This window comes from Rhipicephalus microplus, chromosome 10 (assembly GCF_043290135.1).
Source record: "Rhipicephalus microplus isolate Deutch F79 chromosome 10, USDA_Rmic, whole genome shotgun sequence".
Lineage (NCBI taxonomy): Eukaryota > Metazoa > Arthropoda > Arachnida > Ixodida > Ixodidae > Rhipicephalus > Rhipicephalus microplus.
In genome coordinates, this window is record NC_134709.1 from 102,374,828 (window position 1) to 102,398,976 (window position 24,149).

Consider the following 24,149-nt stretch of genomic DNA (forward strand, 5'->3'; position numbering starts at 1 on the left):
CGCAGACGATAAATGAAGGTGTCACGGTTCTGTATATCTCTCTTTTCCTTTCCGTCTCTGCTACGTCGTCATCACGACTTGGGCTGCTTTCGACAACACAACGGTACCGTAAGTATATCATCATAGGCTGGCTAATCAAACGAGTCGTTTTTGTTTTTTTGTGTGTGTGTTGAGGGTGGTTAGTGCGTGTATGTTTGGTGTGTGCGTGTGAAGCACGAGCCTCGGGCACCTACGTTTTCGCGTCCTACTACGCCTTCTTTTTGCTCTTGTTTTGCTTTCGCAATTTCAAAAACTAGTTCCAAAGCTCTCAGAGAAGGCACGTAAGCTCTTCTTGCGAGGTTTAAGTCGATATTCATTCAAGCCCACGTTATGGAACACTTTTAAATGAACGAGTGGTACGGCGTTTTTAGTTTTTTTTCTCAGTTTTTTTTTTCTGGCGAGGGAATCCAAAGTGCAACCCCATTCCGACATACCCAAAATTCCTGCTCAGCGATGCACTCCAGAAAACCTTCGCAAAACGTGGAGTTTTGAGAGGCATACCGTGTTTATGTACAAAACACGCAAATTCACGTTTTTTTATGAGACTTGTCTCCTGTGAGATTTCCAGCTCTTTGTCAGTTACTGACGAGATGTTCGACAACACAGACGACAGTTTCGTAGTAGTATACAATGCTTGATCGTGAAGTTACGTATCTTGCGGTAGCTCAAGGACGCCAATCAAGATCGTGTGAAATAATTTATACCATCTGATTAAACTGGTTCCCACTCTAATATTCTTGAACACGCGGTCTTTGTGTTTTTTGCAATAAAACTAGGTTCGCAGATGCGTGGGCAAGTTGGCTTGTTTTAAAATAATAATACGTCGCTTTTTTTAACTCCTATCGACAAACACACAGCGTATCGCGTTCGTAGGGCCCTCAGCGTTCGGCTCTTTAAGCTCCAGTGCCCCGGGATGCTTATTTTAAGTTTTTCCTTTCCTTCGCTTCCCATCTTTCAGCGTCAAAGGTCATCTGCGCGTTCTTGTCAAAAAGAGTCGTTCGGTGTGAAGGGCTAGCGGCAAGAGTTCTCCGCGGTCTCCATATCGGTCTGTGCCAGCATCTCCATGAGCGAAATGTGTCTCTTGTTCCGCGGGTGTATGTACTCGCGTATGTGTGTAGTTGCTCTTTCGGTCTGTCTCATTTCCGGTTCCTGTTTCAATAAAAAAGAGCGAGAGAATTACTCTAGTCAACATTTTTTTGGTTACGGGGTAGAAGGTTCTTTAAAAAGAAAAAGAGGGAAAGAAAGAGTGTATATCGGGCACACCGTCCGGTACAAGGCCGCCATGTTTACATTAAAGGGGTCCTCGCGAACGCCAATTATTTCGTCTTTTACGGGCGCTTGTATCGGACGGTGCAGCGTGTTGTGTTGTGTGGTGTAGCGTGTGTGTGAGTGTGTGTGCGGGGGATGCGGCCAGCGCTTCTTAAGACTTGCACTTGTTGGTCTTGAAGGAGACCTGGAGGACGCGGTTGCCGAGCGTGTATCCGTTGAGGCTCTGTATGGCGACCAGCGCCTCGTCGTAGTTGGTCATGGTGACGAAACCGAAGCCCTTGCACTTGTTGGTCTGCAGGTCTCGGATGACCTTGACGCTCTGCACGGCCCCGAACGGGCCGAACAGCTGCCACAGCAGGTTCTCCTCCGTGTCCGGCGCCAGATTGTACACGAAGATGCACCAGCCGGAGCCGTTCATGGCCGAGCCGGCCAGCAGCGGGTTGGCCAGCAGGTCACCCGCCAGCGGAGAGTACCGGCTGCGCCAGGACAGGCAAAAAGCGTCTCTCGTACTGCACAAATGACTCAACAAGAAAAATGGGCTATTCGCTGTTGTTTTTTTTTTCAAGTTTCGAGTTTGTTTCCCAACTCCTTTTTCAAGAAAAAAAAACGCCAGGGCAAGAAACAAAAAGCTGCACAACAGCAGCAGCTTAACGAGGTTCCTGCCCCCTTGGCTCGTTGACAAAACAGACAGTATATATATATATATATATATATATATATATATATATATATATATATATATATATATATATATATATATTCATATATTAGAGAGAGAGAGAGAGAGAGAGAGAGAAAGGAGGGAGAAAGCACATATCCATGTATATACGACATCTGAACACTTTCCCTGTATAAATTAACACAACATATTCACATCTATTCACATACAACAGTTTTCACACATACATGCGATTCAGCATAGAAAAAAGAGACAAAATGAAAAAAACATGAATTCGAAATCGGCAAATAATATTTATATATTTGTACCCTTATTTAAAAGGTTTGAATTCAACGCATTTTGCTCAACTCAGTTTTTCAGGAATAAAACACATTTATTACCCAAGACACTCGGTATTGATATCGACATGAGCAGTAATTTGTTCTTGAACATGGCAAAACCTAATGATTTCGTTTCGGACAGTGTGATCATCCTGTGCAAAAATCTGAAAGCGTCGTGCACAGACAAGGACTCGTATTGAACATGCAAGCTGTATATTACGGTAAGGGACATTAATATATATGAAAACTACACGCATGCGCAGAGGTGACCTGGCTACCAACGCCATCTAGCCTCGACACGTAGTCCTCCCCTCCCCCTCCCCCGCAGACGTTTTTATAACGCAGGCTTCCACCACCTCCCTTTTCGTCTGCTTGCTGCTGGATGGGAACCCAATTTCTGTTCCTTTTAGCAGTAAACCACGCATGCATTTGTTGCAAAAAGTGCAACATGCACTTCTTGCAGCATGTCTCCGGTTTCTCAGAGCAGCCTGACTCGATCAAGCAGTCAATGACCAACAGTGCTCCTCAACTTGTCGAGCAGCGCAATAACAAGTAACAAAGGTGTGCTACTACGTACGTTAAAAGTACCCTGAAGGGAACGACCACTCTTCGTCACAACTAGCAACGTTCATGGATGTATAGTGAACGGACAAAGTAAGCGTGCATACTTGTACGACAATTCATAATTTTATTCATATTTGTAATCATAATTGGAGAAGTTTTCATAATTGTACAAAAACATGAATATGATTAGAAATACCTTTATAATTTAAATGTTATCAAGATGGTCCATCGATTCGAACTTCTGAAAATCCACGGCTCTAATCAGTCGGTGAACGCATCTCGCTGCCTCTTCCATCCCGTGTGTGTCCACAAGGACGGCCCAGATGCTCCATTATTGACGGAGCCTATAGACATTAGCATTGTAGACATCCCGCAGCATAATGTAGTGTTTTCGAAGGCCCTGGGACCAGAACCAATACATTTTTTTTTACTTCAGGTTATCATATATATATAATACGATTACTGCACTTGACTAGACTACAACCACTGCCTCCTACAGTTTCCTTGGCTTCGCTTTAGCTTGTTTTCAGTAGGTTCTTTCTCACAAAGAAACGAAGCCCTTGGCGATTTCCTGTTTTTTGGTTCGCAGCCAGTCAGATCAGTCGCGAGAGCACGGCCGGCTGCCAGTTCACATCCAAAGCGCAAAGGGCGCCTTAACAATACGACTCGGCGGTGCCCCTACATGTGGCCTCCTGGAGCACATGTGTATAATAACTTATAGAAAGGGGCCACTTTTGGCGCAGTGCCTCTTAGAACTGAAACTTGGGTAAGTATATGGAAAAATCCGTTCTTGAAGTTAGTGCTAGGCCTACTACTCCAATAATAATATTACAACAACAACAACAACAACAACAACAACAGCAATAATAATAATAATAATAATAATAATAACAGCTTCTGACTTTAACGTCCCAAAATAGCTATATGCTGTATGATGGTGAGAGAGGTGGTAGTGGAGGGAACCAGAAATTTGAAGCATCTGGAGATTTTTAACGTGCACCTAAATCTGAGTACATGGGCTTACAGTATTTTGCCCCAATTGAGAATGTGACCGCCGCGGCGGGGCTTTCGATCCCTCGACCTTGGGGTCAGCAATAGAGCAACACAGAAAACCCTGGCCCGTTTTGCATTCTCGTGTCGGCGTTTTTTTTTTCTCCTTTGGGGGGGTGGGGGGGGCTCGGTGCTTACTCTTCCCATTCAGAGTTCTTTCATTGTTACACTAAATATACCAACAGACAAAGCAACCACCCCAACGGGCTTCTACGCAATGCCCGTCTAATTGCCTGCAGTAAGACCACTACCCTTTTGGAGACCATCGATTAGCGCTCGCTGCGAAAATCGGTTACCGCACCTCGCGGTTCAAATCGCACGGAAACCCTGTTTTCATTCCGGATCAAAGTGACCCGAATTTCTCGTAGAAGCTTTAGCAGCTGTCGCGAGAACAACTCTGACAACGTGGTACGCCCGCTTGCAAGTTTTCCGACGAGGCGGTCACTCCTCGCATACTGCGCCCTCAGCCGAACAACGTCGGCGTGAAAAACAACGCAGCCTAACAGAAGCCAAGCACGCACCACGGGGCCGGTTTGACCTCCGTTTGCGACAGTGCGCAATCCACCTAACTACCAACATCTCCGGGAGCTTTAGCGCGCGGAGGAAAAGAGGCAGCGCCGCCAACTGCACATGGGCTCGAGAGCACGGCCGAAATGAGCCGGCTAAAGACCCGGGGCCGGCAGCGTCGACCAAGCGCGAAGACCCCCTAATGCGGCGGCGGCGACCCTGCTGGAAAGCTCAGTGGCGCGAGGAGCGGCGCACCACTCGCGAAGGTCGAGCGGCGGTGCTCTGATGCGTCGCTCAGGTTTACGACTGCGACGTTGGCATTAACCCTGATGGGCGGCGGAGTGGGCGGCCGAGCGACGGGCCTCCGTGCCTCGGCAGCTCATCACCCTTTTACGGTGTGTCGCGGGGAAGCGCGCCGTCAGGCAAAATTTTTCACCATGGTCGTTTCGCACCGCACCGAGTCCTCGTTCCGAATACATTAGACGTGCACTGAAACCTTAGTCGCGAGGAAGGGATGTGCCACGTAGCGAAGCAGTGAAAGGGAAGGCCTTGGCGGTCAGTGCGTGACACGCTAGTTACGATCAACCAGACATCACCCAGACCATTCAGTATTCCGATAAATGTTCCACTCAAGCCGAACACGTTAGGGCGGCATTAATCTTCATTGTTATAACGAAAGGGAAGGGCGTATAGCAGACGAATCAAGCACCTTAAGTGAACTGGTGAACTATAGGTGTGCATGCCCTACATCACTGCTCTTGTCAAGGATTTGTGTCGTTCAAAAGCGCTGAATAATTTGTCAGTCGACCCTATCACGGTTCTAATAAAAAGAGAGAGAGAGAGAGTCTACTGCAGCTGTTTTGTAACTTTCGGGTTTCTTTTTAAAGCGCGAACCGTTTGACGCTTCACGAAACCCGAAAGTGGACATCAGCAGTGAGGATGTGAGCCCAAAGGCTCCCAAAAGTGACGTGGTCAAATACATCACGTGATGACGTAATCGCGTGAAATCACCCGGTCAACAGTAAGTACATCCCCGGGGATGTGCTGCACCACACAAATCTTCCACGCGCACAAAGCTTCCGGAAAAGCGTAAGGGTCACTAATGTCGACTGAAAAACAAAAGCCAAGAATGTGGCAAGATGCTGGGCCAGTCTGTAAACGATTCATATCATGATTTGGCGCTACAAAAGGCAATCACATGGAAGACGACAGAAAGCGCTTGCCCGGTTGTCTCTCTCGCAGTATTCTCGTCCTTTAAGGGCTAAATCCAGATGTCGTCAAGATTGCTTTTGCCATAGAGTCGTTTTAAGGAAATATATAAGTAACCACGCGACTTTTTTTCTTCGTTCATTTAGTACCCCCCCCCTTTTTCAGCCCCTCTCAGAGACATCAGTAAGCGTCGAGCGAGAGAAACAGATTTATTCGTTTCAGAATGAATGCAAGTAAACTCACCGTCATCTGACTAGGCCCCCTCGGGGAACGTCAGATTAGGTCAAACCTATAGCGGCCCTCACGCTTGTCCTCTGGATGACCACGATTTCAGAAAGCAATATCGATGTCGCCGACCTTACGTGCAGTGGTCGGCAATGACATGCCAACGAGCATTTCGTACCCAACAGGCCACGTTTCTAGTGGAGTTTCTATTGGCATGGATACGTAAGGATGGCCTTCATCGTGATGCGCGGGTGAGCCCGCAACACGTGATTCGCCAACGGCGATCACCGGGTCTCAATTACGGAGCTCAAGGAAAGCGATCATTGGAAAGCAGGAGGAAGAGCCCTAAGAGTGGGGAGGTGAGGGCGACAATGAAGACGGTGGAAGGCGGAGTAATCCTCCCGCACCGAACCGCGAGAAAACGGGGACGGAACGAAGCGGATCTCGGCATGACTCTGCCGCGCTCACCGCAATTAGCGTCATTAGGGTGCCATCTAACGGACCCCGCCTTTCTTTCTCCCTCCCATACCTCTCGCTATGCCCCTATTGGTGCTCATTATATCAGAGGTTTCAACCGTGGAGCTATCTTAGTCAAGCAAGTGCCGTTTCCACCAAAGCAATGCTATGGACTCCCAATACTGCTTGTAGTAGTAATAGCAGTAATGGCGCTAGGTGTAGTACTATAAGGCGTCATAAAGAAGCCGTTTAGCTGATCTATAAAATGAAATGAAACAATAATGATGATGACACTAAATGATGATGACGAAGACGCTTGCGCGTCTGTTCCGCGTGACAGAAATGGGAGTTTTGGGTGAAAGGGCGCGTGTAATGGGCCAAGGCCGCAATAGAAAGTTCCAATAGCGTTACAGCACGCCCTGCCACGGTGGTCTAGTTGCTAAGGTACTCGGCTGCTGGCCCGCAGGTCGCGAGATGGAATTCCGGCTTTGGCGGCTGCATTTTCAATGGAGGCGAAACTGCTGTAGGCCCGTGTGCTCATATTTGGGTGCACGTTAAAGAGCCCCAGGTGGTGGAAATTTCCGGAGCCCTCCACTACGACGTCTTTCACAATCATATGGTGCTTTTCGGACGTTACACCCCACATATCAATATCGTTTTAGTGCAGCCCTGGTTTAGAAACCTTAGAATTAAAACGTAATATCTGACAAACAAGGCGACATTTACGTTTTTTGTGGCGTACAACAACCAGATATAACTTCTTTACTTTCTCAGACATTCCGGTGCTCGCAGAGAGGTTTGAAAAATAACAGATAGCCAACGATGGTATCGACATCTTGCGGCTCTTCATGGAAGTTAAAACTATATACAGGATTGTTTGCTTCCGCCTAGTGCCCTTGCGGGGTCTATGAATTCAATAAGGAACTCATTCGGTGTAAGGCCACGCCTAGAATTTACGTCATTAGAGAAGTACAGTGTGCGATGCTAATGCAGTGACAATTTGTTTTCCTGGTTCGTCTCTATCCCGCTAGGTAGCACTGCCCATCCGGTGTGTCGCGTTTTCGGGTTCGCGGAATTGAGCGCCCAGATAAATGGTTTCCGCGAAGTATTTAAACTGCTTCTCGCCGTGCTAATGAAATCGGCAAAAGGGCGAATGTAATTGAACAAGCAACATCGTGCAAAATCTTCTTGACAAGCTACACAACGCGATTTTCCAATGCTGCGTATAAGCAACTCGCCCGAAATAAAGAGCTTCAGTGCCGGAGACCAGAGCGGATTGCGTACGAAAGCCCTTGCGTTCTTTTGTATTTGCGATGGGTGTGGCTGCGAGAAAGAATGAACGCAAGAGCGTGCAAGTGCGAGTGGCTTGGGGTCCCTGGAATTAAAATCCTCACGCTGTTGCTTCCTGCAAGACCGAAACCGGCTTCTGTCAATAGTGGACATCCGCCATTGCGTATACGAGCGTAGGGATCTGGGGTAGACGCGTATCCGCCGTAGTGGTATCCCGCATTTTGAAGGAGGCGAAAAGCTGAAGGCCACCATCGCGTGCAGATTTAGATGCACGAGAGAAAGCGTTCCAAATTAGCGGTGCCTTCTATGATCGACGACGACTCTCATAGCCGTATTTAGATCATGGGATAGAAAAAAACGGCAGCAATCGTTTTTACTGTAAGTGGTTCTTAAAAAAGAAAAAAAAAGATAAAAGTGAGCCCCGTAACTGTCTGCATTATAGTGCGACACCTCAACAGTGGCTCACGAGGGATTGGGGTAAAGAGGGATGAAAAGTGGTTAGGGAAGATTAAAGAGATCGAGATAGAGGTAGGGGCATGCACAGAGTGACCCACATAGGGAAATAAGGAGAAGTTAGGAAAGATTGAAACGGTCGTAAGAGTTCCAGGACGGGGCACCACTTAGTGAGAGCTCTTGTCGGCGTCAGGAAATGGCGTAGGGGGAGCCCAGTCGGCGAGAGCAGCGCTGTCGTCGGAGATAGCGAAGGCACAACCGGTCGGCACGAAATCTAGTGAGCGAGTCCTCATTTTTACTGTTTCAATGACAGTAGCATCTACGTACTAGCTTCAGAGAATGTATGTCACTGAAAACTATAAGCACAGCGCTCAGGAATGAACTCGCGATTAGAGATGGTTAGTACGGCCATCACTGAAACCGCCCTAATGATGTCCTACGGGGAAGAACACAAAGTTCGTGGCGTCAAGTTGCTATCATAAATCAACCACTCGCTACGTCAGTTTCCATGCAATAATACCTAGAGGGGAATCTGGCGTTAGTATAGACGTGGGCTCATTCAGCAGCGTTTGTGCCCCCATGGGAATTGTGAAAAGCATAGGCTTCGAATCTTTTTCGCATGGATTACGTTCTTGATATTAACGACACTTGTTTGCCGAGTATAAAGCAAAGTAATAAGTTATTTCCTATTAAAATTTGCTTCATTTTTGTACGTTAACGTTACGGCAAAAAGGTTCCACGACCATGAGGTGAAAGTGAAACCTGACAAATTTGACCATCGGGTATATGCATTGCACTGCCCTTGCGTTTCAAACCTAGCATCAAGATATAAATTATTCTTTTTTCCAACACCTGAAAACAAGTATTCCAGTTTTATCATTGAAAGAATGCATTATCTAATTATGGAAATAACGGAACAGTATTATGTTAGAACCACTTAACGTATTGTCTGCAATGATCCCGGGTGCGTCTGTCCAAGTGGTCTGCCCCCAACGAACCTCTCGTTTTGTTGTGAAGGGAGTCAGACGAGCGTCACGGTGAGTTAACAAAGCTTTGACTTCGTTTTGCAGTTCATTTAAATGAGTTTTGGCAAAAAGGGATAATGAAAAAAAAAACGCGAACTTGACGCGATAACTTACACTGGCATAGGACGCTGCGTCTATGCGCAGCGGTAAGAGAACGACGCTTTCCTTAAACTATCACATCTAACGTGTAAAGCTGCAATGTGGCAGCGTATCTCAGACCTAATGGCATTCAGCCTCTTTGCACAAGAAAAACATTGATTCAATGATTTGCGCCACCTCTGACCACCGATGCTGCGCGAAGAACAAAACTAACTGTGGAAAAGGTCCGTAGACAGTTCGCTGGCTAACGCCATCCAATTCGAAGCCTGCTCTTCCCATCATTCCCATGGGTGTAGAACAATCGCTGCGCCCGATTCCGCTTTAGGAATTATTGCATATAAGTCGATGACTCACATGTTATTTCGTTATTGACGCACAGAGGCTGATAACATAGCGGTTACATCGTTGTAATAACGAAGCAGGTTAACCACGATGTGATTATGCTGTCTTTGCGCCATCAAAGCTGACACGTTCGTGCGCCAGATTGTTACGACACTTCATCCGGGATGCCACTCTGAAACTACCGATAGTATGACGTACGTAGCGGTATTGCATATATTTAGGCTCTAGGTAGCGTACAGAATAGATGATCTGGTTAGCCTGGCTGCCAATGGATTTATACCTACATAGGCACATAAGTATACAGGTAGTAGAGATGATGGCCGTATACCTGAAGCGGTTAGCCGGGTGGTGAATGGGCCCCGGGAAGCGGCGCTGGGGCGACAGGTAGGCGGCGAGCGGCGCGATGGCCTTGGCGTTGTTGCTCGGGTTGTTGGCAAACTTGACGGTGATGGGCTCGGTGGCGCCGCCGTCGGCCGGCACGCTGTTGTGCAGGTGCTTGATGGCGCGCTCGGCCTCGACGCGCTGGTCGAAGCGCACGAAGCCGACGCCCTTGGACAGACCGGTGATGTTGTCGCAGAGGATGCGCGAAGTGATGATGCGGCCATAGGGAGAGAAGAGCCCTTCCAAATCCTGCTGAGTCATGGACTTGGGCAGTCCGCTGACGTACAGGTTGGCACCCTTAATAGCCTCACTACTAGGGCGGGCATACGACACCTGCGCAAAAGGAAGATTGAAAAAGTTCTCTCCGTTTAGCACCCTTCCAAGATATAGGGCTCGTTTCTTTGTACTAGGAAACAAGAAGAACGATCCAAACAGTTACGTCAAAGGAATAATCGGGCCCAGTAATTGTCTCTAAGTGCAATGTAGTAATTACGACGTAAATTCAACTAATTAAAAGTGACGAAAGACCATCGATTCTGTCAGTGGAATTCAAATTCATATTCTTTGAATTACGTGACTTGGGTTCATATTCGGGAGACAGAAATGATTATCTTTCGTCTGCTACCACTCATTTGACGTCATGACTACTCACAGAGACAAAAATTAGTGGTTCCTCCGCCCATTCGGGAGTAATTGTCTGTTAAATTTACACATCTACACTGAAACAAGTTGATAAGGAAGGTAGCATCGATTATTTTCGTAAGCTGAAAGAAACAGCACTTTGGCTGGAGTGAGTGCAGAGCATACACCTCACGAAATTCAAGGGTGTGCTTGCCAATTGCATAAAAACGTATTGCACCCTCAGAAATATGTAGGTTATTTCCAATGAAACAGCGTTTTCACGGTTGCACAAGGCTTGAGTTGAAGACACAGTAAGGACAAACCACAATTAAACATGCAATATTTGATAAAGAACTCACCAAGATAATTCCAGATACATTTGAACAGACTTGACAATGAAAACAACAAACTCTATCTGCGACTATATACCACCACCTTTTAGAGCCGAGCACAAGAAAATATATTTCGCGCACTAGGCAATACTAAAAAAATGTATATATGTCGAGGCCTTCTCTTATGAACACACACATACAGTTTTCCAAGTTTATTCGAGTTACTCTTCTTAAATTTTTCGTTTTATAAAGCGCTCCATCGCGACAAAAGCTTCAGATTGAATTTTATTTACATAGAATACACTGCGCTTCAGCGACCAGAGACGCGCAGGCAAAAAAAGTAACAAGTTTCGTCTTTCAGGACGAGATATTCGAATACGTGCTTATCTCGGAGGAGGAGGACCGCAACACGCAAAAACATAAAAAAAGAAAACCAATGCAAGAGAAGCACACCTGTCCTCACCCCCATATACGGCGTCAGTGTTACCTGACGCTCCACAGCGAGTTGCAAGAAATTTAAATCTGGGTGAAGAAGCATTCACGCGCAAAGTCACCAGCGAGCGAAGAGTGCTGTTATTAACAGCGTTACATGTTTACGGAAACGCCGAAAAGGAAAAAAAACTGAGAACCGGACAAAAAAAAGTTTTTTTTTTTTGAAGCACCAGTGTTGCCAACGAGAACAGCGGTGGGTGGATCCTAAAGTAGAAGCGTCCGTTATTATTACGTTCGCCATCTATCGCACGAGCTCAGGGAAACATTAAATAAAAGAAAGGCAGGACTGATAAAAATATGACGCGAAACTTGAGATAACTCAGACTACGCGAACGCGGTAGAGGAATCTAATTAGCCCCACAATGCTTACGCTGGGAGACAGTGTGCGCGAATAAAGCGTGAATAAGAATCAGCAAGACAAGAAGTAGCTTATGAAATAAATGAAGAGAAAGAAATCTCGGCTTGCGTAACATGACTCCCGGTGTCAACAGTGCAAAAAAATCGAAAACATAGAGTGAGCACGGTGTTGGAGCAAGAAGAAATTGCGTGCGCCAGTAGGCACCCTGCACCACGATTTTTTTGTTTTGTTTTTCTTTTATGAAAGAAGTAAAAGACTACCAGAGAAAACAAAAGGAACAAGTTCAGACGAGTTCCGCGACATACTGTCGACGAAGAGATGAGACGACAAAAACGGGATTACTGAAAAGAAAAAGAGTATAAGAACGAGCCAGTGAAATCAACAAGTAAAAAAACTTTAAAAGACAAGAAACGGTCGTTGACAACAAAGTCGACGACGATGGTAAAGTGAATTTACGCAGAGAACGAAACCAGCTCAAATTTTTAATCTTGCCTCAAAAAAAAAAAGGTAAGAAGGCGAGTGAGGTAAGGGGCGGGGGGGGGGGGGGGGAAGCACACCTTACAAAACATGACAAAGAGACTTGCAGCGGGAGGCTTAAGAGAGATAACCAAGCAAGGCAGAGGAAAAAAAGCGCGCGCATATAAGCACATTAGTGAAACAAGCTCTGTAACGACATCGAGCTACAAATTCGCTTTGCAGTTATTAGCCAAGTGCTCGGCGTAGCTCGGCCACTCTCTTTTAACGTATTTTCTGCTTCATTTTTGTTATCATGCAGAACGCTAGCATTGTGCTCGATCTGGCTTAGCAGATATTAGATGCCTGTATTAGTTCATTGAAATCTCGTGTTTATTTTTTTTTCTAATTTTGTTTTTTTTTCTATTTCACTTTTTAGTCGGCCCTCAGGCCGGTTATGAAGCATCTGCGAACACGCCAAGAAAGCGTCGAAGATTTAAATGAGGAGTGTGAAAGGAAGTGCACGCAGAGCTACAGTTCACAACAGATCGATTGCCCAAAGTAATACGCCTTTCTAAAGCAGTCGCACCTCCCCTCCACCTGAAACTTCTCGCGTCCGGCTACCCTTCCTGTGGAGCCACGCAAGCAGGTAATTTCCTTAAACGATGTGCACCAAACTGCGCGAAAGTGGCGCTAGGCTTTTGCGACTTCATTCACGATGCTCGTGTAGTTGATATATGATGCTGTCAGCTTTTTAATGGCGTGCGAGTTAAATGAAATCTGTAGCGATATCATGTAATTTTTTGTCTGTTTTGACACAAAACAATTTTTTTTTTCACCCCGAAGCTCTTTAGGCAAGCCGTAATTTGTGTGGTCTGTCAGAAAGCTGCCTTCATCATAAACGAGTAGGTGTCACAGGAATCGGGTAATTGTTATCGTTCTCCACTGACACAGTAACAATGAAATGGGCGCACGTGCTACTACAAAACGGGAAAGCCAACGGCAAATGCGAGAGGACCAACTAGCCCAAGGTGCCACACTTCTAAGAACCTCGAAGCCACGGAAGGCCTATACGGTGATGATGGCGTGCCCGTGTCATGTCTGTTATTTTATATGCCTTATCTGGAACCTCTCTGCGTGCTGTCAATCAGTGTAGACATAACGTGGCATTTCCTAGCTAAGGCTCAGTAACAACGTTTAAGTAACCTAGAAACAGCCTGCATCACCCGACTAAAGCTTAGAAAGGAGGAACAACCACATGAGTTTTCAGTATCGTGACTGTTTCAAACATAGCGCGGCTTAGTGCAGACTTCTCAAGTTCTCAAAGGTACACTATAGACGTGTGCTTCTTGAAGAGTGACTAGCTCTGGCGGTAGACATTACTCGCGCGAAAGGGAGAATATAATAAAGTAAATATTCAAATCACGCTGTCCGTTGCGCATTTGCCTAAAACGACTCAAGAGAGATAGCCAGCTTTCAGCCGATTGTATTCATTGGCACACTGACTCCACAATTCATCACTAGGCCTATATTTTTACTTCATCTCGTTGGTTTTAAATGCCACGGCTTAGTGGCTGGACTATTGCAGGTGTGGTATTGTATCCCTAATGAATTTTATTGTGACTATCACAGTTAACTTGCCATAATGTTGAGTAAACTTGAGCTCCGTCTGTATTTGATATAACTTGAAAAATTACCATAATTATTGTACCACTTTCTTCCTCTAAACAATTTTTTTCAGAATATTCAGAAAAACGTTAGTGAGCGATCTAGCAGAAGCGCTTGGTAGAAAAACAAGGGTCACTAAATGCTCAAAAAACAACAGAAGAACATTGCTGCAAGGACGAAGCAATCAATGTGATTGCAACAAACTATAATGCTATACGTAGTAATGCCGGTAGGTAAGTAACGTTTCTGGGCCGATGTCATGCAATTATAAAAAACGCTGGTGTAAGATATTACGGCACTTAGGAGAGAGAATCACGTCTCGTAAAGTATCCTCTAGCGGACAGCACAGCACGTAGAAGGATATTTAAACTGTCCGCTGATGCCTGCCGAGATAGCGCCCTTAAACTCAAAGCTCACCTAGCCCCCACGTGTTCCTTCATGCTTCTGCAAGACGGGTGGGGCGTTTCCTGTCTTCTTGAGCACCAATCAACAGCAGGCCGCGTACGTGGGATAATGTCATCGCATGCGCACTCAGTGCTACTGAGATGGGTCGGGCTCGCTTCAGCCGCGTTTCTCGGCCCCCGCTTGCGTTCATTCAGCTGCAGATGAAATATGCAACGCGCGGGGGGATATTATCGATTTGGAGTTTATACGGAAGGTGACAGTAACGCCAATCGCATAAACCTGTCCAGAGTTTCCATAAAACTGCAATCACAATAAAAACACTTGGCCAATTAACAAAGCCAGCACAACTTCTCGAGAAAAATCCCACCAACCCCGGGTGCCTCTGTAACCTGCCGCGTCATTCAATGAGAGAGGAAAAATGTAAAACAGACACAACACATTCTTATTAACCGTTTTTGATGAGGTTCAAAGGGAGAAATAACACAGCGGTCCGCGAAGTGTTCTTTTAACCGGACTACAAAAGGTCGCAATCTGCACCGCGGGAAAAGACGGCAGAGACCACTGCGACATCCACAATCACGCGGTCATCAAGACAGCGGGCAGAGACGACAGCGATGACACCGCGGTGCAGAAACAATGCGCTCGCAGTTGAAACGCACTGCAGGCACGGAACCGGTGGAACGCGGGGCAAAGCCCGCTGTGTGCAAAGGCGGATAGCAACCAAAGAAGGAAGGAAGGCCCGGGGCACCAAAACGAGGCGAGGCATCAACGCGGCTGCGTCGTCCCCGAGGGAACGACCACGAAGAAGACATTAGGGAGCGAAGGTTGGACGGGTGGATGAAGAGAGCGAGGCAGAACAACACAGTAGGCCCTAGAAACAATCGAGAAAGGACCTGCGAGCGAACCCACGAGTCCGCGCCGCCATCAGTCGAGTCGTCGCCTTCTCCTCCTTCCCTCGGAAGGGGACCCGTTAAAAACTTCCCGGGGACGGTAACGCGACCGCGCCTTTCTCTTCTGTTTCCCCAATTTTTCGCTTTTCTCCTTTCTCTCTCCCCGGGGAGGAAGTTCACTTCTGCCGCGGACCGGAAGGAAGGAAGGAACACGGCGGGCTGGAACAAGAGGACGTCGTTCCCTATCTCAACCCCCCTCCTGTCCCCATCATTCTTCTTTCCTTTCGCACGACCATCATCGCTACGCGTAGCTCAGCCAACGTTCTTCATTGTTCCCTCAAAACGGGAAAAGTAAAAAAAAATGGGGAAGCAGCGGCGAAGCAGAGGCCTGCTCAGCTAGAAGGAATCGGGTACCGCGACGAAAACGGTTCGAGAACTCGTTTCGCGCTGTATATACAGTGCGGAGGAGGCCAGAAATAGCGCGCTCTGAGGAATTGGGGATGGTATGAAAGAAACAGAACGACAAATCGAAAAAAAGAGGGGGATCTAAAAACCTGCCACCCGAGCCGAAGAGCATTTTTCTCTCGGTGACTCGGGTGTCTTTGGACAGTCCTCAAAAAAGCAATGGCTGCTGGAAAGACTAACTCAACAGTTTTCCACTTTTATTTCCCTGTATTTTATTCATTGTTTTATTTGTGTTGTGTGTTTTATGGCGGAATAAACTTTAGTGGCGATGTAGGTGGCCTTTCTTAACGGCTGAAGGACGCGCGGCGCCGGTGATGCAACGTTAAGAAACGTCACACGCACTGATAAGCGTCATTCTGCAACATCGGTACTGATATGTCCGGCGGATAAATTGACCAGAACGAGCTATAGTGTTCCCGATGGCGCTGCTAATCATTGGAAGGGATTCAAAACAGCACTTAGTAGTAAAAAAAAAGAAAGTTAGAAAACCTCTACAGAAAAAAATGGCGGCACTGAGGAGCTATAGCATGCGTGTCCCTGACCAACAACTTTTTTTTTTCTTATGACCGTCATCAACGAGTTAGCGGAACGACGCTTTTGCTGGTATACAGGCAATAACAATTGTCATGCGTCCGTGTGCAGGCAGGAGTAAAAGTTGTCGACGGGAAAAGAGAAGTGACCTCGAAAAGAAGTCATCCCATCGAAGGGTATGGGAGCCGCCTTCTAATGCTTGCCCGATAGCATACGCGCTAGCGGTCGCGACCGCACCCTCACAAACAAGTTCACTTCCCAATACCTGGTGGTCATACATGGAACGGCTGATAGCCTACAGGCCCGCAATGAAGAAATCATCAATGACCGCATGAGTTTATGTTCATCGGGACGAAGGCATACCACGTGGCAATGACAAACAAAAGTTGTGGTTCTTTTAGCTTAATACATATCGTACACGAATCCGCAAACTTACCAATCGCATCACAACTGCCATGTTTGTCCGTCGCCTGGCTACATTATTCGGAGACATATCGACCTTTCGTGCGGCGACGTGCCCCCCGATGCAGCGCTACATGACGTCATTGCATGGCATAATGGCTCGAAAAGTTGGACCCCGCATACCCTCCATTTGTTTGCCTTGCAGAAGCCCGTGAGAAAAGGAAGAGTCTGCAAAGTTTCCTACCAGTTTTCTTCCCCGTATAAAAACAATTCAACGCAACATAGCACCGCTACACACGGACGCCCGCTAGTTTCCAAAACGAAGCACGACCATCGTATTTCTTTTCGTGTCAACAGAAGGCGCATAAGGAAGCCACCACGACCAATGATGAAGCATGCCCGGCCATTTGCGGACAAAGCCATAGAGGGCAGGCTTCCCGACAATATTTCTGCTTCCGATCATCTCTTTCCTGCCTCTTATCTATTTCGTCCGCGACGATACAATCTGCGCTTGCCGCTGAACTTTTATACCGTGCAGGCCCACCACTGTCAGCTCTTACGACCTCACTTACATTTTACTTTCTTTCTCTATTTCTTTCTTGCGTTGTTTTCTCTTTCCTTCTTTCTTTCATTGCTTCTCCCTTTTTATTGTTTCTCTTTTGTAAACTATTTCTCATTCTCCCTTTTTCTCTCCCTCTGGCGTCATCAGCACTGGTGGGGAAAAAAGCAATTGCTGCACGAACGATCCCGGCTTTCGCAAACACTGCCCTAGCAGAGTCGTCGTTGATGGAAGCGGCTGGGAGGGCAGAGGGAAGCACCGCTGTCACCTCAGTGCGCCGTGCAATGATTCAGTAGCAGTGCCATATCACCCGATCGACTGCAACGCAGTGTGTCAGCAGCCGCCGCGCGGTGCTTTCTACACTCGATCCCCATTCCTTACATCTCGCTTGCGAATATGGGGCTCAACAATAAAGCTTTCAGTGATCAATCTCATAGTTTCGTTTGAAGGTCGAAGTTTATACAGTAGTGAGTACATGTGAAAATGAATAATGCTTAATGAATAGAACGTTAGAAACAGTCAATTAGGCCGATGATTTTTAATCCAATCTTCATCTTTTTTATTCGAAGTGTTTACCCAGCTTCGTTGTAAGAAATCATCATAATTGTGTTGATGTCATCATTTGGCGTTTTCGTCACTTCAGAGGTAATCAGAATTTGACGTCGCGTGTTTAAAGCTAGGTCTGATGTTTATTTCCAGGTTCGGGGCTGGGCCACGGAACCAGGCAGTAAGACGTGCAGGAGAAAAGGAGACGTTCTGAACGAGGTGGAGTGCTTCCAAGATCCGCGCAATAAGAAGTAATTTAGCCTCACACCTCTATCATAGGTCGGCGAACTTACTCATGAGTCGGTAGAGTTTCCCGTTTATACATAGTTTTCTCCTGCGGCACCTGCACGCTGCCATGTTTGATCACGTGACTGTAAACTGGCCTTCTCCTAGCCAGTTGCTCAAGCGAGCGCATTGGGCAATCGAAGCGGCCATGGCCGTAAGCACCGGTAGCTGGCTTTATAAGCCAACATGGCAGCCTCCGTGCAGACGTGGCCGCCCACTTTGATCCAAGCTCACGCTTGCTGGTCGTCCACTGTCGTCACAGCAATAAATAAACGGTGAAATCAAATACCACTTGGGGTCATCTCACGCTGAGGACAATACATCAGGTATGTACTGTCTTTATTAAGGATATCAGCCGTGTTTATTTTGCACGGCTAAGCCTTGTCACCGAGAACTTGAGAACGAATCAATAAAAAACTGCAAAATGCCGACGATTGCACTGTTTTCGAAGCTTCACAAACTAAATACAAAGCAAATAAGCGTGTGCGTGGCGAAATTCCAGGCCACACAGCACAGGACGACGATATGATAAGATCGAGGCGGAAGGATACGGCACCCGTAGGTGCCGCCATGTTGAATTTTGCCGTAGAGTTTCCTAAAAGTAACGAAAGGGGGGGGGGGGGGGGGACTCTGGCGCTGCGATCGTTCAGCGACCCTGGGAATGATGGACACGGATTTGCCTGAAATTTGTACTTGTTGGCGGGGAATCGCACTTGTGACTTTGTTTATTGTGTGTTTCGTTTTTGTTTCGAAGGACAGATTAAACCCTTTTGAACTTCATTACCAGCTTTTAAATCGTAAACCTTAAAGAATAACAAGGTCAAGCGCAACCGCTGAACATATAATGATTTTCGCTTCGTCAGAAAACAACTTCAAGCCATACGAACACACTCAAAGCGAGAAGTGCGAATATTAGACAAATCTGTGTACTACCCATCATTCCCATGCTCGCTGAATCACCGTGCGTTGCAGCTCCCATAAACACTTGCACCAGAGTTCCCTCTTGTGTATATTTAGGAAACTGAGTTTTGCTACTGTTGCCGTCATTCTACTGTGGCCTTCCGCAGCATTGCTGATCATCCGGGTCACGTCATGTGCTCGGCGTCCCCAAAGCGTCTGCTTGGCTGTTACTCCCGTGCGTGCAGACGCTATGGGGACGCCGAGCACGTGACGCGAAGCGGTTGTTGAGCAGTGCTGCAAAAGGCCACGGCAGGAGAACGACCGTGGTAAGCAGACGTCCTCAATGTTGCGGCACCATCTATATATAAATGAGCAAAGCAGCTGCAGAAATAGTCTTACACTAGTAGGAACTCTGTCGCTAGTGTTTATGGGTGCTTCAACGCATGGCGCTTCAGTCAGTATGGGAATTATGGGTAGTACATGCGTTTGCCTAATCTTCGTACTTTACGTTCCGTCAGGCTTCCCATGACTTGAAGCTGTTTTATCATGAAAGAACAATCAGCAAGCAATAGTTTATCAGCTGCGCTTCACCATCTTAGACATTTAGGCTCACCATCTCAAATCGGGTCACGAAGTTCAAAGCTCTTTGTTCTTTTATTCGAAACAAAAACGAAACACTGCAATTAACGAGCCACAAGTGCGATTCAAGGCCCGAAACTACGAAGGCTAGGGAAATCCATGTACTGCCCATAATCATCACGGTCGCTGAACGATCGCAGCGCCACAGTCACCTCTAGTTAATTTGAGGAAACTCTGTACACGAGTCGACCCATTCAGACTCACTTAGATTGATCCCCAAGTCTGAGTCTTAGTCCAGGTGAGTAATATTTTGGTTAGCTCCAAGCGAGTCTGGTTGAAGAAATTGGCTTGAGTCCTAGTCCGAGTGAGCCTTGAAGGGCCACTCATCAGGCCCCATACCAAAGCTCAGACCATGGAAGTTGTTGGGTGTCCGATGAGGAACGTTTTGCCACAAAAATTGTTTTAATCCATTCATTACGAGCAGAGAAAACTGTTTTTTAAGTGGCACGAAACTAGTATGAAAGGAAATGAGCTCGAAACCCTTACCGCTCCTACGCGTAGCCAAATCTCTTCCCTACCCTCTCCGGCATCCGACCAAATGGTCATGTTCGCATGACGTACCCGAAAAGGCCCAACCCCCATGCATGCGAACAGCACTTTTTTTTTTGACCAGCGTTGTTTTGAGGTTGTTTCTGCGGAATGGTTTTAAGATGGTGGCTTAGACGTGGTAGAATAGATGAGCACAATGAGCGCGTGAACGCGTAGGAGCGTTCTACGGTGGTCGTCTGCTTCATGCGCTGACCGCGGGGACACGAATGCATGTGAGACGCCGGCACATTAGCCCCGCATCTCGTTGGCATTGACGGGGGGAGAAAAAAATAACACTCACATTTCCTTATTGCGTCTCATTATTTATCTAGAGATTAATTATTCTCTTCAAGCAACAAATACATAAACTGCATGTGTCAAATTAAATAATTTTCGCCATGTCATGTGCCACTGTTGGCAACGTCAGAGCATAGTCGTCTACCTAGAGGACCAATGTCACTGCTTTGCGTGTAAGCAGCGCCATTTATATGGGCACGTCATACCCTCATTATCTGGGTGGTGAAAACGTATTTATTTATTTATATACAGGAAATTTTCTGCGGAGAAGCTCCGAGTAGTCGGAGATGCTTGGCTTGCGGTGGGGGGGCTCTTAGTCCAGGGCTCCGCTTGCAGCAGCCGCTTTGCGGGCCCGGCTGATCAGACTCAACTGATCTTCCAGGTTCTCGCTGGCCAGCAGCTCCTCCCATCGCACCGCTGTCGGATTTTGTACTGGTTGTAAGGCTGTAATGGCCTGACACTCCCACATGACGTGGTACATAGTGGCTTTAGCTGAGCACCATGGGCAGTGACGAGAGTATGCCGAGGGGTGCATTTTACTCAGGATGTGCAAATTTGGAAACGTGCCGGTTTGAATTAGCCTCCAGCTGACGATTCCTCTTTATTTAGTGTTCGGGGTTGTAGCGAATAAGCTTTCCTAAGTCCTCTGTAATGGTTTAGGATGGCTGAATAGTCGCAAGGGACCGGAACGAGTTCCTCAGGTGTGGAGTTGGAAGGTGCTCGGCTCGCATACCCTAGAGCTACCCTATCCGCTGCCTGATTCCCCTCCAGTCCCATGTGTCCCGGAGTCCATATAATCTGATGTCAAATTCTGAGTGGATGTGTAATGGAATGCTCGCCAGTGTCTGTAGCGCTCAAGATGACGTTGAGAGCGGGTTGACTGATGCACCTCTGTAGGTAGTTGCGGCAAGCTGTTTGAGAGTCCGTCAGAACTGTCATTGACCTTCGTTGTCTGTAGCTGAGGGCGAGAGCGAGCGCGATGGCAGTTTCTTCAGCCTCGGTGATGTGGCACCGCACGTAAGCGCTGGTACGTTCTGTGAGTGTGTAGTCCACGACTATGGCTACAGCCTTATTGTTTGAATGGTCGTAGTTGGCGGCGTCAACATAGTACGTAGTGTTCTTGTGTGCATAAGTCCGCTCGAGGGCTTCCACTCTGGCTTCCCGCCGGCCCTGATGTAGTCAGGGATCCATATTGTGGGGGATGGGAGCGACCTTATAAGTGGCACGAAGTTGGTCCAGAATGGGCTTGCGACGAGCTGCTTCGTGAAACTGGCTGATGTAGCCAAGGCGTAGGAGCAGGTCACGGCCTGTAGGTGTTTGCGCGAACCACCGCAGTTGTGTGGCAAGCTGCGCTTCACAAGGTTCTTCAAAGTTGTTGTGTAGATCCAATGCGAGCAGCTTGCTAGAGGGGGTGCCCAGTGGTAGCTTGAGTGCCACTTTGTAGGCCTTCCGGAGCATTGCGTCTACTTGGCCCTGTTCGCTTTTGGTGAGGCGTTGGTAGGGCAAAGTGTATGTCACCCTTCTGACCACGAGGCTACGTATGAGTTTCGGGGTGTCCTCCTCACGCATGTCATGGCGACGAGTGGCTACCCGAGATATCATTCGGGCCACTTGCAGTGTAGTGGTGCAGAGAAGGCAAAGTGTGTGATTCACATGGCGGTTCGACTGTACCCACATGCTTAATATTCGAATGGTGGATTTCTCTGGCATTTGTTTGCCAGGAAGGACGACCTGGAGGCGGGAGCCTGGGTTTTTCTGCGCCGATGGTGGGAGCTCGCGTCGATAAATTCGTAGATGCTAAGATTTTTCTGTTGCACAGGCCAGGCCTCATGCCTGCGCGTATTGTTCGAAGCATGTGGCTGCCTGCTGCAGGTTATATTCTTTTCTCCAAGGGACCCCCACGTGGCCCATACGGTGATATCGTCCGCATAGATTGCGTGATGGATGCCATCGATGCGGCGGAGTTCATGTGCCAGGCCAACCATAGTTACATTAAAGAGTAGCGGGGAAATTACTGAGCCCTGCGGGGTGCCCTTGTTCGGAACCCTGATAACACGTGATCGGATGGAGCCGAGACCGACTGTGGCAGTGCGGTCCGACAAGAAGGCCTGAACATAACTGTAGACGCGCTGCCAACAATGAAGAGCCTCGAAGCCCTCAAGTATGGCCTGGTGGCTAACGTTATCGAATGCGCCCTTAATGTCTAATGTCAAGATAATGTTTTCTCCTTGCTCAGGGGCGTTATCAATGACTTCTTTTAATTGTAGCACTACATCCTGCGTTGAAAGATGTGTCTGGAACCCGTACATTGAGTGCGGAAAAAGGTCATTGTCCTCGAAATAATCTTGCACGCGATTAGTGATGACGCACTCGAAGAGTCTACCCATGCAGGAAGTGAGGGATATTGGTCGGAGGTTTTCGATCTGAAGTTTTTTGTCATTATCTGGGCGCGCGCCTGCAAAAGGACGGGGGAGCGGCGTTCAACTTCAAATTTGAACCATCTTCGCAGCGCATAGCGTTGCAAATTTTGGCAGACGTAATCGTAAACGCCTCATCTACACACTGCGTTTGTCAGCTCAAAATTGTGGAACCTGGCGAATATAGCCCTTGAAGCGCAAAATATAGTCTAAGAGTGAGTCTGAGTGAGGAGCACGACTTATTCCCGACTTCTGCCCCCTATGACGAAGTTGAGAGATCGCAGTAATCGTGCCATGATCACTTAAACATTTGAAGAGGAAGAACCAGCACCGAAAACCAGAAACCTACGAACTGTCACCGATCAACTGCACCAGCATGAACCGACTGCAGTTGAATCTGACGCTGTGACGAGTACAGAACACGAGAATGACAAACAAGACAAACGCCCTTTCCTTTCTGAGTCCACATTTTATAACCAGCTCGATTCAATGTATGATAGCCTGAAGGCCTACAACGACGAGGTTAAGAACTTGGAGAATGAAATCGAATGGCATATTCCGAACGAAGAGTTCGAGGCCAAGTACAGTGCCACCTTGGAATGCGAAGTTAATGCTTATCGTGGTCTCGCAGAGATCAGTCAGAAGGATCGTAGACACTAACAGGAGGAACGATCGCCCAAACAGTTGCAGCCCTACTAGACGCAACTGGAGTCAGACTGCTGGCAAGAAACGCCTTGAGCAAGAATATTTTGCAAAGTTACGAATAGTGAGCCCTGTTCATTCATCAAATGACAGTAAATCCTCACGCTTACTGTACGACCAAGTTTTCGAGGCTCTGGGTGTACAAAAGTCATCATTCTCATCTATGCTCTGAGGTATTCTACTGCGTGCTCTTCCACAGGGACATAATCGTGCAGTTCTATTATTCGTGTGCCCTTCAGGTGGCACGTTGCTTGAAAGGTGACGCTACACCAACGAGACTGCATGGTCTGCTCAACTTTCTGTGCAACCAGGCTGAAAGCTTGAAGAAGCGTGACTTTGAGGACACCACAGGACGAGAAATCGGAGTAGCCCCGTGGAAAGTCAGTTAGCGTGTGCTCGCCGTGGGACGTCTATGTCATCTCTGCTTCACAGCAACTCAGCATATGGACGATTGCGTGTTCAGCTAATCCAGTCAAGGCTAATCTGAATCTGAATTCCAGGGGAATGGGGGAGGCGGCGGGGGGCAATCATTACAATTCACTCAAAACTAAGGTGTCTTTGCCTTCCAGCCATGTTCAGCAACTGCACACGATACAGCAAGGGTTTTTTTCATATATATGTGTACAAGCCAGTGTGATACGGCCATGCACTCAGCCATTGTTGAAGAATGTGTGCATAGCAAGAAATGCATTAGTTTTGCCACTCTGCACACCGCAGTGCAGGACGTAAGTACTGGAAAATGCCGAAACCA

General features: G+C 47.4%; 1 protein-coding gene across 4 annotated transcripts in view; it reads right to left on the bottom strand.

The window, feature by feature from the left end:
* Positions 1 to 1,050: 1,050 nt before the first annotated feature.
* LOC119181414 (ELAV like RNA binding protein found in neurons) overlaps positions 1,051 to 24,149 on the bottom strand; it is a 203,441-nt gene continuing 180,342 nt past the window's right edge. For all 4 annotated transcript variants that reach the window (XM_075875967.1, XM_075875966.1, XM_037432645.2 and 1 more), the window contains 2 exons: positions 9,856 to 10,241; positions 1,051 to 1,784 (listed from right to left, as the gene is read on the bottom strand). In XM_075875967.1, coding sequence (XP_075732082.1) covers positions 1,460 to 1,784; positions 9,856 to 10,241 — 711 coding nt within the window. In that variant the 3' untranslated portion in view covers positions 1,051 to 1,459. The remainder of the gene's footprint in view (positions 1,785 to 9,855; positions 10,242 to 24,149) is intronic.